Here is a 17,094-nt window from a genome sequence, read left to right as displayed (position 1 = left end):
TGTAAGAAATCCTTAGCAAGTGTTTTACTACATCTTAATGCCATCTAAGTATTTAAAACTCACAGATGTGAAATTAAACTGTATTTATCAAACTAGGTTTTGTTGAGCATTGTAAGCTAAATAAGGCATTGTGTTCAACTATCTATTCATTCCTTAAGATTCAGAATTAAACGTGCTATCCTTTCCTCCTGGAGTTATAAACCATTTGTAATTATTTTTGAAATGCTTATTTTAAACTGTATGAAAACCTTCCAAGCAAGCAATTCCTTAGGGAAAGGAATTTGTGTCTAGACAAGAGCAGACGGACTATCCGAATTCTCTCAAGATAGGGATCGTGAATGGAATTTAGAGTTGCTTTTTGTGTTTCCTTCTTCTAGGTAGTCCTTTTTCATCTTTTATCAAACAATCCAGCTCATGGGTTATATATGGCCTTCCGGAACTCTGATTTGGTTTTGATGTTTGAAATGCACATGATAATGTTCTAAACATGAATGTATGAAAGCAGATGGCTATAAGAACTTTCACCAAGAGAACGGATGACTGGTGTTGAAAAGAGAAAGTCAATGAGGACATAGGATGGAAAGAGCACTGGCTGGGCTAGTGACTGTGGTTGTCTGGAGGGTAGAAGTAGTTGATAGATATTAATGATGGAATAAGGAATAGACTAAGCCAGACTACTTTTTGCCCTACTCCTGGCATCCAGTGCTCAATAACTTTCAGACTGGTGAGCAAATCTAAGGCATCATTGGTATAGATGATGGAAGTCTTAAATTTCGAGTAAGCTCTTCAGTTTTACGTTCATACAGACTCTACAACATGTTTAAAAAATGTTTGAACATAGGGACTAGAGAGATGGCTCAGCAGTTAAGACCACTGACTACACTTGCAGGGAACCTGGTTCTCTAGCCATGTGGCAGCCAACAACTGTCTGTAACTACAGTTCCAGGGGATCCAACGCCTTCTTCTGACCTTCATGGGCATTGCACAACACAGGTGCACCTACATACATGCAGGCAATACACTCATACACATAAAGTAAGAATAATAAAATATTTTTGAATGTTTGAAAATAATCAAAATTCAATTCCATCAGTTAGGTAATCTATACAATCAAAGTGAAATAAGTTGAGAGAATAGGGAAATAGTTTTTCAAGAATAATAGATTGAACAAGGAAGCTTTTGGAAAGAATATTGTATTTGAGCTGAACAAGCTGTGTTTAAATCCTTCATTTGTATTCCATAAGTTCCCAGTTTTCAGATTCACCACTGATTGGTGTGTCCAGTTTATTCCATTATTGTTCAGAAACGCTGCTTTTTTGGTGGTAATTCATTGCAGATTTACCTCTAACATTTACCTCCAAAGGGCATCAAGTGTACTTGAATGAATCAAAAGCATATGGTTGGGTCACAGATGCACAACTGTAGTGCAAAGACAACTATGAGAACCACTTACTGTGAATCTTTTGTGTGCCAAGTTCCATGGAATTCATCTCATACATATCCTAGCTGTGGTAACTGCCTCAAAGGACAAACCACACTCTTAGTTTTGCTATTTTTTCCAAATTCCTAAGGCTGGAGCTGGTCTTGAACCCCTGGGCTCAACTACTGTGTCTGCTTCAGGTTCCTGAATAGCTGGGGTATCAGGTGTGAACCACTGTGCTCAGGCCACTTTTAATGCATTATTTATAAGCTTAATATAAACCCTGAAGGGCATTGTCATTATCTCCATCTTTTTTTTAGATGTTGCTTATTTTAAAAAATATTTCATTGAGCTTTTGTATATTTCATAAAACATTTCTTCTCAAATTTAGGCCCCTCCCCATGTATACTGCCCCCTCCACAGGTCCTCACGTATTCCACCATACATAAAAAGTACTATGTGGGCAAGCATTTGTACCCAGATGTCCTTCAGTGCAAGTTCATCCACTGGAGTCTAGTCAGCCCATCTAGAGATCTTAAGGAAGGTCTACTCTCCCTCACCCAGCAGTGATCAGTCTCCAACAGTTCCCAGGATTGGGCCAGCCTGCCACCCATTTCCCTTCCTTTACTCTGGGTCTGATGGAGTTGGCATGGGTCTTGTGCTCATGTGAACACTGCCACATGTTCACCTGAACAAGCTTCCAGTGGCCTGAAAGCCTCTGTTTCCCTATGTTCATGGACCAGCCCTGGCTCTTACAATCTTTCCACCCCCTCTTCCACAATGGTTCCTGAGCCATGGGTGGGTGAGGTTTAATACTGGAGTCTTATCCAGGGACACATACAGTCTGCAGTCTCTTATTCTCTAAGACTTAGTGAGTCGTGGCCTTCACTGGTGACAGCTGAAGGATGCATTAATATCCTCTCCACCCCCTGTTCCAACATGTTCCATAAACCTTAGATGTAGAGGTTCCAGTGTAGATATTTCACCTAGGGCTGGGAATCTCTCAGACATATATTCTCTGTGTGTGTGCAGCTCTGGAACTCTGCAGTAGCCTCCATCTGCTACAAAAAGTTTCTTTGATGAGTGGTGTATGGCGGTAGGAGGGCCAGTTGGTGTCTGGCAGGAGTCCAGGGAAAGGTAGGGATGAGTACTACCTGTGGAGGGGCTTAATAAACTATGCTAGAGGATTTATCTAGTTTGGGTTAGGAAGCTTGTCCAGAGGGCAGAGGCAGAGGAGGAGGAGGGGGCCTGGGCCCAAGGCTAGCAGGGGGACAAGGATGGTGGTGGGTAGATTTAAGGTCTACTTTATTTTTATTTATATGTGTTTGCATGTATATCCTATGTGAGTTCAGGTGCCTGCAGAGGCCAGAAGAAGGTGTTGGACCCCCTGGAGGTGGATTTACAGGTGGTTGTGAGCCACCCAATGTAGGTGGTAGAAACCAAACTTGAGGCCTCTGAAAGAGCAGCAATTACTCTTAACCTCTGAGCCATCTTCTGAGCCTCAGTGATTCTAATTCAGCACTGAGATTCAAATTTGTTAAAGTCAAACAGCAAGAGTTATTTAGATACAACTGCTTGGAACAGAGAAATATACCAGGTTAAGCACAGCCACTGCAATTAATAAAAGCATTTTTATTTGTTCCTGTAACTGTTTTGAACTGATTGTTTCCTTTTTGGAAAGACATACTGTATTGTTTAACTATTTCTGTGTAACACGTCACCCCAAATTTAGCAGCTTTGCATTACACTTATTGTGTCATAATGACTATAGATGATTAGGAATCTTAGAGTGGCTTAGCTGGGGGCCACACCCTCTAGAAACTTTCATAAGGCTGGAATCAAGGTGTTGCCAGTGCTAGGTCATTTGAAGGATCCCTCAGTGAAAGATCTACTCATGTGGCCATAGGAAGATCTCATTGGGTCAGCATTCTTCCAGCTGTTGACCAGAGGCATCACTCAGTCCAGTGTCATTGTGGTCTGTGACAAATTGGCTCACCACACAGAAAATATTCAAAATAAACACCCAAAAGAACAAGAAAGGCAGCAAGATGGACCCCTCCTCTTTGTGTAACTTTATCTAGGAAACTCTACCTTATCTCCTGTGCCATATTCTGTTGATTAGCAAGATGTCAGTTATTCTAGCCCAACTTTTTGGGCTAGAACCCAAAAGCATTCATCTTAAGACAGAGGACATTGGGGGACCTTCTCAGATCCTGCCTCCCAAAATGACATATCTGTAAGTGAATGTGAGTAGGTGACTCACTGAGGAGCATAACTGAGATATACTATTAAGATGTATGGGGAAAATCTGACAACATGGACTATGTAACAACATACTCAGTTTCTGGCACAACTGTCTTATTGCTTTGTGAAATGGCTTCCAGTGTACAAAAGGTTCATCAAGTCAAGATGGAGGCAGATGGTATGTGGCCAAAAGGGAATAAGAGATTAGTAGGGCTAGATCATGAGTTAGGAAAGGCTGAGGTCGGCTCAAGGTGATTGTCTTTTGAGTCTCTTGTTGCTTTAGCAAGAGTCCAGTCACCTTGTGTTGTCTGAGTTTTCTCGGGGCCTCTTGCTCTGAGTGCTATCAGACAAACATATAACATATCTTTGTGTGAATTTATTATAGTTTATATTGGGGGGGGAAGTGACTCAGAAAGAAATGAACAGCCGGTGCCCAGCTCTGCACCATGGCTCAGAGCCCGCCATTCCAGATTGCTCGGTGGTCCACCCATAGTCACTGCTAGCTTGTACCCAGGCCTCCTGTAGTCTCACCCCAAGTTGGCAAATGCTGAGCCATTCTGTTTTCAAATGTCTTCCTGGCTCCAGCACAAGATGGAACAGAAAAGCCCCTCCCTCTGTGGCTAACTCTCCACAGTCAATTCTCCTTAGCAGGTCCCACCCCTCAGAGGAAACGGGCCACCTAGGACACACCTTGTGTCTTACAAGGAAGGTACACCTACACATATTGGAGAGCTCTAAATACGTGCAAAACTGAACTAATGTTCACAAGGAATATTTACAGATCCCCTCCCTTGTTTCTTTTTTTAAAAAATATTTTATTTATTATTTTTATTTTATGTGTATGAGTGTATTGCCTGCATGTATGTGAGTGCACCCATGTCGTGCAATGGCACAGAGGTCAGAAGAGGGTGTTAACTCCTGGAACTGGAGTTAAGGATGGTTAGTAGCCACCACGTGGATGCTGGGACTCGAACCTGGCTCCTCTGCAAGAGCAGTCAGTGCTCTTAACCTCTGAGCCGTCTCTTCAGCCCTTGCTTCTTATAATCAGCAATATAAGGTGAAACTCCCATGTCAACATTCCTGAAAGAATTTTGAACTCGTGATTTTGAAAGATCTCTTTGTAGGGCGAAGTGAGGGTACCCTTGAAAGCCCTCTAATAATGCACGAACATGAAGCTTTTACTAAGCAGAGTAAGATCAGTAGTGACCAGCTTCGGTGATAGCCCTCCACTGTTTTTGAGTAGAGTTAAAAGCACTGACAGGCTACAACTTTGGTTTGGGCTCCTACTTCTATGTGGGCTGTGACTTGGATCTTCAGACTCAGTTTGAGTCCTCACCCCTGATGCTTTGTGTTGATGTGAAACAAAGTGCACCTCATGTCCTGAAAATGCCAATCGGATTTTCCTTTGGGAAAAGTTAGGCCTTCAGAGGTTTAGCTCATTCCACCCTTTGCCATCTCCTTGCCTCTCCAAGCATGTAATTATGGTTTACATTAATTATCTCTGGATGATGTCTAAAGAAATTGTTTTCAAGAATGATTGCTTTATCTATAAAAACTATAGCAAAAAACTCTGTTGTAGGGAATTCTCAAGGGCCCAAAGAATCTCCTCAGAATAATACTTTCTACCCTCATTTACTCTGGCAACATAGAACATTTTACCCATTTCCAACTATTGAAAGACTTGCTGTCTGTGATCAGATGAACTGTAGTAATGCACGTGGTGAAAAGAATTACAATTCTACCTATTTTCTAGGTTTAGACAAATGTTCTTGTTTTTCTGTCTCTCACTAGCATTTATTAGACTGATTCTGTTTCTAGAATTGGCCCTTTGCCTATTTTCTCTCCAAATATGTTCAAAGAACACATTCCCTGTGTGTGGCCTGACTACACCACCTTTATAGGTAATCTGTCCACACACAATCTTCTTTCGTTGGTCTTGGTGAACCAGTCAAGGACAAAATTAGGATTCCTTCCCCTTGGTCACTGATGAACCTGCTCCCCCAAAAAGTTTAGTCTTAAAAGCATTCTAAGCTCAGCTTTATGAAAGGTTCTCAATTGAAACTACATTAATAAATTGTTTGGTGGCCCTGAAAATCTTTAGTAAGATTCTAAATCAATATGGAATGCTGGGCATAAAAGGAAAATGGGAAATATGAGATTATTCACTTTGTCTTGAAATTCTTCCCTCTATCCTCTACTTAAAGTTTGCATTCCTTTCTAACAAGCTATGTAGATCTCCAATGCCAGAAGCATGACAGAGCTTAAGATGCAAAGGAAAAATGTGGGGGGGACATGTCAGCACAACTCTTCTGTCCTATTTGGAGGCAAATGCAATTCATTTTTAAATACATTGAGTGTGTAGGGCTAGGTGGTGAGACCGATAAAGGAGGAGGGAGATAACATATAATAAGTATATAGGAGGGAGATAACATATAATAAGTATCAGATACTTAGTTATGTTTGCATTTTGTTAAAGAGATTTAATGGTTCTTTCTGCATTATTGGAAATTACTGGAAAGTTTAAGATTAGAAAATGGGCTTTTTCTCAGAAATTTCCTCAGAAGCAGTGGGGTTGGCTGGCTGTGCATGTCCAGTGTTTCTAATTAGCCTAAAACTTTTTTTTTCCATTTTGATTGTGTGCAGTACTGTTCACATAATAGCACAACTCATACATTTAACCAAATCACACTGTGCTCTCAAGCTTTATCTCTGGAGCTTCTTAGGAGGATTTGTTTCCAAACCTCACCCATGGAGACACTAGAATGATGCAGCCTTGATTTTTATATGCAATATTAACTCTGATTCCATTGCTTTTAGAATGTCATCATTTTGCAGCCTAGTATGCAATATGCATACAAAAGTTGAGCTAGAATTTAAAAGTTTGCTTCTAACTTTAACTACCCTTTCAGGGCATGAGCTATGAAGAATAATTCAGCATACTGATGGTAAATGGTAAAGTAGCACCTGCATTTTTATTAAGCAAGAAGTCTCTGTTTACATAATCCTATATAATAAACTCTGTTAATATATATAGTGAAAATCAAAAACACAATGCTCAGCCTTGTTCTAATTATTGAGAAATGAGGTCAGTAACACATTTCACATTTTTTCTATCTCAATATTATTTTGAGACACTTAATATTTTAATAATATTATCAAGGTGTTTCAGGAATTCAGAGTTAAACTGATAACCCTAGGAGAGAGCAACTCTGTGACAAGCTGAGCTGTGCTGCTTAAAGAGGAGTAGTGGCTAACTAAGCCCTGAATGAGTAAACTAAGAACAGAGCACAGAGGATGTTCTTGTCCTGCTCCCCAGTCATTTGTTTCTTGAAAAATTGATTTTCATAAAAGTATCTATTTCTGCTTTCTCAGATAACTTCAGGGCCAATAGCGCTATTGTTCACTTCTGGATTCTACCAGCTAAATCTCACAACAGAGATTCTGTATTCCATGGTGCTTCTTTAACTGTCACTGCAGAGCATTCCATGTTAAAAGGACTTACTTTAATACATTGGCTATCCCTTAATTCTCATGCCTTGGTTCATCTGTGCCACACAGATAGCACTAGCCCATGAATCTGGACTGAGCATGTCACAATGGTTCTTCCTGAGTTGGAATCATCAGAATCAGTATGGTTCCAGCCATACTGATTTTTAAACAATTGTATAATTCTAGACTCTGTGGCTTGAAAAGAAGCAACTGTAATAGAGAAACAAAGACAGTCTTGTGACCCCAGGGTAAGTGTGCTCAGCCTGTTTATTCAGTATCTCTATAGAATACTTGGCCATATCCCAGATAAAGACTCAGCCACTTTTTGGGGACTAGAAGGTGTCTTTTCATGAAACTTCATACTAGTGTTGGCCAAAATGCTGTATGCCCATCTTAACTCCCATCAGAAACAGAAGGACTCTCCCCTCTCCACAGCCTCATAAGAGTATTGCACTTCAAATTGTTTGTCCACCCGAGTGTGAAATGATATTTCACTGCTATTTTTTTCACTGAGTGGAATCAACCATCTGATTTTGTGTTTATGGATTTCTTCTCTATGAGGATACTAAACTTTTGTTATTTTTTTCTGATATTAATTTTTCCTTAATTATTTGTAGTACTTATCCTATGTACATGTCAGTGTATTAATTCCTTATGAGATGTACTATAGGGACATTTGAAAATTTGAAACTAAATATTTGTTTGTTTGTTTTGGGGGGATGGGTGTGCATGTGTGGTGGCTGCATGTGCATATGGAGGTTAAAGGACAGCTTGCAGGAGTCACTCTCTCCTTTTACCTTGTGGATCCCAGGGATCTAACCTAGACCATGTCAGGTTTAGTAGTAGGTGCATTTAGCCACTAAGTCTTCTCACCAGCCTGAAAGTAGGGGAAAAATTGATGAATCTAAGTAGTACTTACAGTTGTGTGTAAATCCATAAACTTGGTAGTAAGTCATGATATGTCAGCTTAACCATCAAATATGGTGGAATTATTGTAAGTCAGAACATTCTGCCTAAGAAAGACAGTGGAGTTTTGATTTTTTTTAAGAAAAATGCTCATGTCTAAATGTCAAATCCATATAAAAATATTCTCATACCCAAGGAGGTCAATTTCTGTTTTATAGATTCTTCAGTCACATGCAAACATCCCCAACAAAGAGATAAGTAAAATAGTGTAATTTTAATGTATTTGTTTTGGAAATGCAGGTTTTTAAAATTTATTCTGAATTGCCATGTGATAATTCCACATCTTGGTGGGGCACAGTGTGGTGCTCTGATACCATTCATTGCACATTGACCTAATGAATATGGTTAGAATGTCATTGAGTTCAGTTTTAACTCATAGTTATAACAATACAGCTGAATACTCTTCAAATTCTTTCCTTCTAAATACATTTCAAAAACTAACATGTGAAACTCAAATGGCATAGAGAACCAATCATAATAATTTTTCCACAGAAGGAAAATCACCCTATGCATGCTTTGGTCTTGATAGTTTATATTTTAAGTTTACTCCTTTCTCTGTAGCTCTCCCACTCCTTAAAAAAAAATCATTTGACTTTTTCAGGTAGAAGTGTGCTTCTCTAGCTAGGAATGTTTTATCTGGTGTATTCTGATGCTAAACAGTAAAGTAATTTAGCAGAGTTTCTCACACCAGGGATAAAAATTAAGGTTAAAATATCCAAGAGGGTGAAAATGAGCATAAAGATGAATGAGGCATGGAAGCCCACAAATGGAAGTAAATGAATGATATTTCTATTTTATTGTCCTCATAAATAAAAAAGAATTGTACTTTTGAACTGATTGTTATGAGATAACAGTTGAGAAACTGAATTATGATTTTTGAGAATCAGTTAAGGACCATACTAGTCCCTTAAAATGTTTCAGGTATTCTAATTCTAATGAGTTTTCTTTTTGCTGACCTCAGGTTTGGTGTGTGTGTGCATGTGTGTGTGTGTGTGTGTGTGTGTGTGTGTGTGTGTGTGTGTGTGTGTGTGTGTGTGTGTGTGTGTGTGTACACAAGCTGCATGCACAGATGTCAGTGAAAAGATGGTGGTTTCATCATTTTACAAGCCTACACACGCATCACCTTTCACATCAAGGTGATCTTGTTAAAATAGGGCAAATTATCTTTGAGCCTGGTGGTCTTCTCTTTCTATAGGTCTTTCTGATGAATTACCCAAGCTTTTCCTTTTGTTCTCTTTTATGGCCCTTCCAGAAGACCGTCCTTCCCTATCCTACCTATTTCTTAGCTCCTGTATTCCTGAAAAAGGGAGTCTGGATCAGCTTATTTACAGACAAAGAAGCATTAAGTTTAAAAGGCTCAGAAAAACACAGCAAAGACTGTACAATTGGTATCTAGCAGAAGTGGAACTCAATTCAGCATAAACATACACTCTATACCCTTCCACACCACCTGGGTGGGCATGATACAGTTTCTTCTTTGCACGAAGTAACAGTTTGTTCCTTTTTGCTGAGGTAAATGACACAAAGGCCACAAATTATACTCATTCAAAATAGTTCAAAAAGACTTATCCCGGGTGAGGGACAGGGAGAGAAAAACTCCTAACCTGCTGCCTTTTCCTTCGTTTGCCTAGTGATGCCACGCTTTGCTGAGCAAGTTGAGGTTGCCATCGAAGCCCTGAGTGCCAACATCCCTCAACCATTTGAGGAGAATGAGTTCATTGATGCCTCTCGTCTGGTGTATGACGGAGTTCGGGACATCAGAAAGGCTGTGCTGATGATTAGGGTATGTGGAGTCTCTACAACCCAAAACTTCTAATAAGGTCCCTGAAGAATTCACTCTTCATTTTTTAATGACTCGTTATAATCTAGTAAGATGTGCTTTTCTTTTACAGCCGGACCAGTTGACTTTTTACTTACAAAGGGTCAATTCCCAACAAACCCAGATTAGTTCTGAATATCCTAAAGTACAATGTCCTGCCTGCTTCTGACATACATTTTTCCTAATTTTCTAGTGGATTTAGTGGAATTGCTGCTATTTTCGGTTTGTGTCCCTCTGCAGACACTCTCCTCTTACCAGGATTACCAAAGACTCATGGGCTGTAAAGAAGTGAAGATTTTTCAACTTGATAGTGGGACTGTAATAGTAATATTATTATAGTTCATTTTAAACAAGGCAAGATACTCATATGAAACTTCCTCCTATCACTACTTCATTAGCTCCTCAACATCATATTTCTGTGTCAAAGAGGAGTGATGTCTCTGAAGTATTGCCTAAATACTGACATGTATATCAGGTCTAGATTATAAATGTTCTTAAACTAATATTGTATTTGTTGTAGCTTGTTCATCCAAAATATGTCTTATTCTATCTCTAAAAATCATGGCTTACTTCATATGATTTAGCTGCTGTATGGTATTCCATTGCAGCCTTTATTATTATTAGTTGTTGTTGTTCACTTCCAACCTTACTAGGAGCTTCAGATAGTGGTGTTCAAGCAATTACCTTTGCCTAAGCTCTCTTCAAATAAACTACACATGGAAAAGCATAATTGATAACAGATTTCAGCATTAATTCCAGAACGTGATGACCAATGTAAATATAATGGGAACCACATTTTTAATCTAAAACTTTAATACATATACTATACATATACTAAAAAGCAAACAAACACATGAAATTAATTGTAATTATAGCACATTTTACTTACCCAAGAATATTTCTGGTGTTATCATTGTAGCATGATGCACTAGCTACATTTAAAGCACTCAGTAGCTCTACAGAAATGGTAGCTGGTCCACTGCATGGCATAGTCCTAGATCATTAAGCACAACCCCACAGTTTTCCCTGGAACTTACTGATAAAACTACTGAGTGTACCTAGGATATTTTCTATCCTGGTAATCATTGACAGTCTAAACTACCACCTCCTTCAAAAACAAACTGACACTGCAACCCCCTGGTATGTGTTCTTTGGGGGATCGCAGGATCCCAAAATCCTGATATTCATGATATATGGATTTTTTTCCTTATCCTCATAATAAATAGATAAATCTAGAAGACAACTACACATCATTCTTCCCATTCAAAGAAGTTCTAGAACCATTCTCAACACTGAATTAGTGAATACTGAATTAATGTTCTCAGGATGAAATGAAGAGTTAGATTTCTTTGATCCTCTGGTCATTTTTTCCTCAAATGATCAATACACAATCTTTTCTTCATATGTGTTTTAGTGTAAAGACAATTTGTTTCAAATATATTGTTGAGGTGTTAGTATCAAACTCACAGACACCTGTATTAACTGGTTCTAGAACAGAATTTATCTGACACACACATTTTCTCTGCGAGGCACATTGCAGACTACCTGACACAGAAACATTCAAAAAACAATTTACCACTACTGTTGGCAGCATCTGACAACCATTCAGCACTGCTTTCAAATGCCATTTTAAGCAGAGAAATCATTACCCCCAAACACATTAAAAATGTGGCACTAAATAAGCCAGGAAAAGGACATTTATTTATAATATGTTCAAAGAAGCAGACAGAGCCCTGTCATGTTTGAAGGGAATATTCACTAAGATGGCTTCTTGTGCACTCTCTGGTGTTTGGGAATAATTACAGGTTATTGATTTTGGAGATAACATCACAAATAAATTTTGGTGAAGAGAAAGATTCATAGATAAGGACTCTGTAAGTATAAACTTAAGATATACACCTAGTATTGGAAATTAAGATAAGCATAATAGATAAGGTAGTATCTTAGTGTCCAGACACGTACTTTTGATAAAACAGTAGTAGTTCCTCATAATAACTTCACATTAAATGTTTACAGTTGCTATCATTTCATTTGGTTATTTATGCATGAGGCTTTTAAAGGCAGGGCATGAAATAGTAGGACTTGGGATAGAATTTGGATCAAGGTCTGTAGTTCAGTGCCAGTTCTGCCTAACTGTTGTACCAAAATGCATTGGATCACTCTAAGTTATTTTAGAATTTTAAGGATAATACAAACATCTCTTAAATTTACATGAAATGTTAGCTAGAATTTTACCGTTTAAGCATTAGGTTGGCACCTGTGTGGTGATGACATGATATGTTAATGAAGCTGGTTATGTGGTTATCAGCAAAATAAAAACCATCTCCAGAATTGATGAGGTCCATTTGGATTCCAAGATTTAAGAAGCAGTACAATATTAGTTAGATCACAAAAATTGGATTAGTTAATTGGGCTAAATTGCTTACTCAACCGAACTGGTAAGGATTTTTATTCCTTATTTTTTTAGACTAGAGGTGCTATGAAAACATCACTGAGACACAAGAATGCTGTTGAAACAGTGAAGTCTGAAATTTACCACTTAACTAATTGGGGTCATCAGCATGCTGAATACCTTCTCAGACAATTCAGATTCCTTATGTGCAAATAGAGAAAATATTACTACTTCTAAAATAAAGAACTCTTATAGACCTAGAACTTAGTAGGTTCTCAAGAAATATTTCTTTCTCTCATTCTGCTCAGATGAGATTTACTATTTGTAATAATCAACTAAGCAGAGAATTTGCTAATGAAGTCAACAAAATTGAAATTTCAGCAAAGTAAAAATATTTCTCATAACTAGCAAATGAAAGACTGAAACTACTTGTGTGACAAATTTTCCTTTGTTACCGTGCTCACCTTGAGTCCTACCCCCTGCTTACCCTTTCATTGTATCATATTTGGCATCGCATAGATTTATTTATTCTCTCATATATAAATTCCATGAAGACAGGGAATTTTGCCCACTTTTTCCACCTCCTGTTTGGTTCTTTGTTTTCTTAACTTCATTAATGAGAAACAATTTATTATGATTCTTTTAGAAGGTTCTAATTCAATCTTTGTCATTCAAATATTAAATATTTGTTGGGTCCCATATTGCTAGATCTGTCCTGTATACAGGAGGTGGAAAAAGTGAACAAAATTCCCTATCTTCATGGAATTTATATGAGAGAGAATAAATAAATACATGAAATGCCAAATATGGTAAAATGAAAGAAACAAGACAGTTATTATATGCAGTTAGCAAACTACACAAGCACAGAAATATTTATGTGACCAGCTTGTATGGCTCTGATCCTATTTAAAAGGCATGAAATATTTCAGACTTATCCATTTACCTGTGGTGTTTGTGACAGTTAAAAGCATGGATTCTGGAAACTTCAATCTGTTCCTTAGTTCCACCAGTCACTAAAAGTGACACCTTGAAATTTTGCTTAAAGATTGTTCTAGTTTAATTTCTGTTCCCGTGATAAAATATCTTGACAAAAAGCAACTTAGGGGGAAAAGGAATGTTTTTGAGGGCCTGCAATTCCAGGTTATAGCCTATCACTAAAGGGAAGTCAAGTCAGAAGTTCAAATAGCTAGTCACATCCACAGTCAAGATCAAAGAGAAATTATTCAGGCTTATTAGCTTTCAGCTAACTTTCTCCTCTCTTAAACTATTCAGGATCCCCTGCCTCAGGACCCTGCGTTGTCTTCAACACCCAACAGGAAAGTATAACCAAAGATTAAAATGATTAGTTTATTTCTTTAAGAGTTCAAAGGAATTGCACTTCTCAGACATTAGGCTTAAGTTCATATAAGATGTTATTTAGACAATATTTCTCATTGATGATTTTGTTTCTAATAAGAAAATACTCAGGCTGGAGAGCTGGCTCAGCAGTTAAGAGCACTGACTGCTCTTGCAGAAGACCTGGGTTTGATTCCCAACACCCACATGGCAGCTACGAACCATCCTTAACTCCAGTTCCAGGGGAATCCGAAGCTCTCTTCTGACCTCTGCAGCATCGCATGACACGGGTGCCCTCACACACATGCAGGCAGTATACTCATACACATAAAATAAAAATAATAAATAAAATATTAAAAAAAGAAAATGCTGCCTCAGATGGTAGATGGTCCTATTTACAATGGTCTGTGTCTTCCTACATCAATTAACAATCAAGACAATCCCCTACATATATACCCATAGGACAAATTGATGCAGATAAATTTCTATTTAGACTCTCATCTCATTTGATTCCAGGTTGGGTCAAGTTGACTGTTAAAACTAACTAGCACAAAGACTCTGAGGCTGTTCATAACATCTATAAGATAGGGATCAAATATATTTCATTAAGTCGTAAGGATTAAATCCTTCAGCTGACTAATTGTCCTTTACTGGGTGGTAAATGTTAGTATTATTAAGTGGTATGTTTTATTAAGTACACTAATTATCAAAATTTATGAATTTGTTCATTTTTATAACTTGCAAAGCATTTTCATATATATACATATGTTTAGGAAACAAGCAGGAAAAGTTGAAATTATAATATTCACTTTATGAGTAAACAGATATGGAAGCAACTGAGCTGAATGACTTTCAAAGACAGATAGCTTGTGAGTGGAAGACAAAATCAGGTGCCCTGGGCCTACTTCCACATTTTTAATTAAGAATGGAGGGGGGTCACTGGATGTATGTATTTCTATGGATGTGTGCCTCTGTGCATGCATGCCACTGGTAGTCAAATATTCATGTTATATTTTGAGATAGAGACTCTCACTGACTGGCCAGCAAGCCCCAGAAATCCTCTTGCCCCACATCCCCAATGCTGGGGTTATAAAATATACCACAGCACTCTGCTTGTTGTGTGGGTACTGGTGATCTAAACTAAGGTTATGTTGGTTCTGGTGTTCTAAATTATGGTTCTCAAGTTTGAGTGGAAAGCTCTTCACCAACTGAGCCATCTCTCCAGCTCTCCAGCTATTTTTTAATTTCATATTTTTTTCTTCATTTTGGTTCCTGGACTATCACTCATTTCCTTAAAGCTCATAGCATTACTCTTACATATCCAGGTTAGGTTTGTCATTGACTAATCTACTATTAAAAATGCCCAGATCCCTGCAATGTTTGGACACAGTAATATAGATTCTGCTATACTCTGCTGATTTGTTGTTTTTTCTCCAGTGAGATTTTTGACTTTATTTTTTCACTCCCTTTCAAGAACTTGTAATCTTGTCATCTCATGTGTCATCAGGATTTACCAACTTGCTATAATTGAACATAGCAATACAGTACATTCCAGAAGAGTGAAGAATCATCACAGAATATTACACCTGCCCACAGTAAACATATACAATTATTTAACCCAGGCTCTGTCTCTCTTAAACGCAATTTAACTTACAGAATGCAGGAAGAAAACTTCTTTCCCCCATCTTTTTACTATTGCTATTACACAAAGCTAAGTATCAATAGATAACTGAGTGTCAATAAGGTTGCTAGTGAAGGAGAAGGAAAACCAAGAGAGAGGTCCAAACATGGAAAATCACTAGGCAGAATGTGGTACTGGCATGAACAACCTCATTATGTGCCTGTCTGATTCATCTCAAGGTTTCATCAATAGCCAAACCTGATACTTACACCAAGGGTGCCAAAGGAGTCAAAACAATGAAAGTGGACCCTCTTGGAGGTCAAATGGGCATCTGTATCATCAGTACTGTTGATGCTCTAGTTTTCTTTTTGAAATATCACTTTGGGAGGGGTTCCTGCTGTGTGCCCAGAGGTAAATTGCATAGGACAGGTGAACTGAGCCTTCCCACCAATGTCCTCTCATCTTGTGCATCATCCTAATCACCTCCTGAGTGGATCACCTTAAGAGTTGGCATTACATGAGAATGTCTAGGGAATGTGCTTAAAATTGCCTATTTATGAGGCTTGAAGCAAGCTTAATTCTTCTCATATTTCAGTTTCCTACCCACACAAGGGAAAAATCTGTCCAAGCAAAGGAGTATTAAGAAACCTTCCTGAGTTTGTGTGGCACTTAGAGAAACAGTGAAGCCATTAATCAATGTTATCTAGAAGTAAGGAGGGGACGGGTTCTTATTGCTTGTGTTATGGATTTATCCTTATATTTCTCCAATACAGACTTTAATGATTGGGAAGGATCTTACTCTAACTCTATTCCTTTTAAGCCATTTTATTGTTCCAGGTCTTACCCAATTGATAATGTGAACAAAAATATAACAAAACCAAAGACTCTGGCAATTGGGGTTAGATACACTTTGTTGTTTAGGTCCAAATTCTGATTCTGTTAATAAATCAAGGACATAACATGGAGTATGGATGCTTTACTTCTTTCCTCATATGTAAATAGGGAATTATTCTCTTTTCACTGTGCTAGCCTGATCCAAATTGATATTATGCATAAAAGAATGATTTAGTCCTTAATGTGTAGTAATTGATAGATTTATATTAAAATGGTTAAATGGATTTGTTTTAAGATTCTAAGTAATAATAATGACAAGCAGTCTAAAGATGACTAATATATGCTAATCTGTATAGAGCCCATTGATATTCACAAAAATAGAAGTAGCCACTGTGAGCAGCACCAATTTACAGAGAAGGGAGCTAAAGCTCAGAGAGTTAAGACAGTTTGCTCAGGGTCACACAGTGGTTTTACTCAGGCAGTGTTGCTATACAGTCTAAACTGTAATCTCTTTATCTCATGCCTTAGCGACCAAGCACGATATCTCAGCAGGTCTAGTCATTGGCATAGAGATGACAAATCATTTTGCTTCTTGAGAACAGAAGAGCTGGAATAGAGGAAAAGTGGTATTACTGACAAAGCACAAGTATGAGTTTTGAGATGATGTTTAAGTTCTGTCAATAGACTTGGCTGGGTAGAAATAATCAAGTATACTCAGTATTGAAATTAGAAACCATATCATGTTAAAAGTCAAGCTTATACTAATTACATCTGTCAGAAGAAATAAAATGTATATTAGGGTAGTACAGTTGTCTTCCTTTTTTCTAGTACATACCCACCCATGTAGCCCTATTACGGGTAAGATTCTATAAGATTATAAGATTTTCCTTCAGGGATATTTAGACTTTGTATTCTTTTTCTTTTTCTTTTTCTTTTTTTTTTTTTTTTTTTTTTTTTTTTTTGAGGGGGTCCCC

General features: G+C 37.9%; 1 protein-coding gene across 2 annotated transcripts in view; it reads left to right on the top strand.

Moving 5' to 3' along the window:
* Positions 1 to 17,094, top strand: part of Ctnna2 (catenin alpha 2) — a 1,380,618-nt gene that overhangs the window by 1,295,879 nt on the left and 67,645 nt on the right. For both annotated transcript variants that reach the window (XM_008852324.1, XM_008852323.1), the window contains exon 13: positions 9,751 to 9,902. In XM_008852324.1, coding sequence (XP_008850546.1) covers positions 9,751 to 9,902 — 152 coding nt within the window. The remainder of the gene's footprint in view (positions 1 to 9,750; positions 9,903 to 17,094) is intronic.

Source organism: Nannospalax galili, unplaced genomic scaffold (genome assembly GCF_000622305.1).
Source record: "Nannospalax galili isolate Female #2095 unplaced genomic scaffold, S.galili_v1.0 scaffold726, whole genome shotgun sequence".
Taxonomy (NCBI): domain Eukaryota; kingdom Metazoa; phylum Chordata; class Mammalia; order Rodentia; family Spalacidae; genus Nannospalax; species Nannospalax galili.
This window is presented reverse-complemented; position numbering and strand designations above follow the sequence as displayed.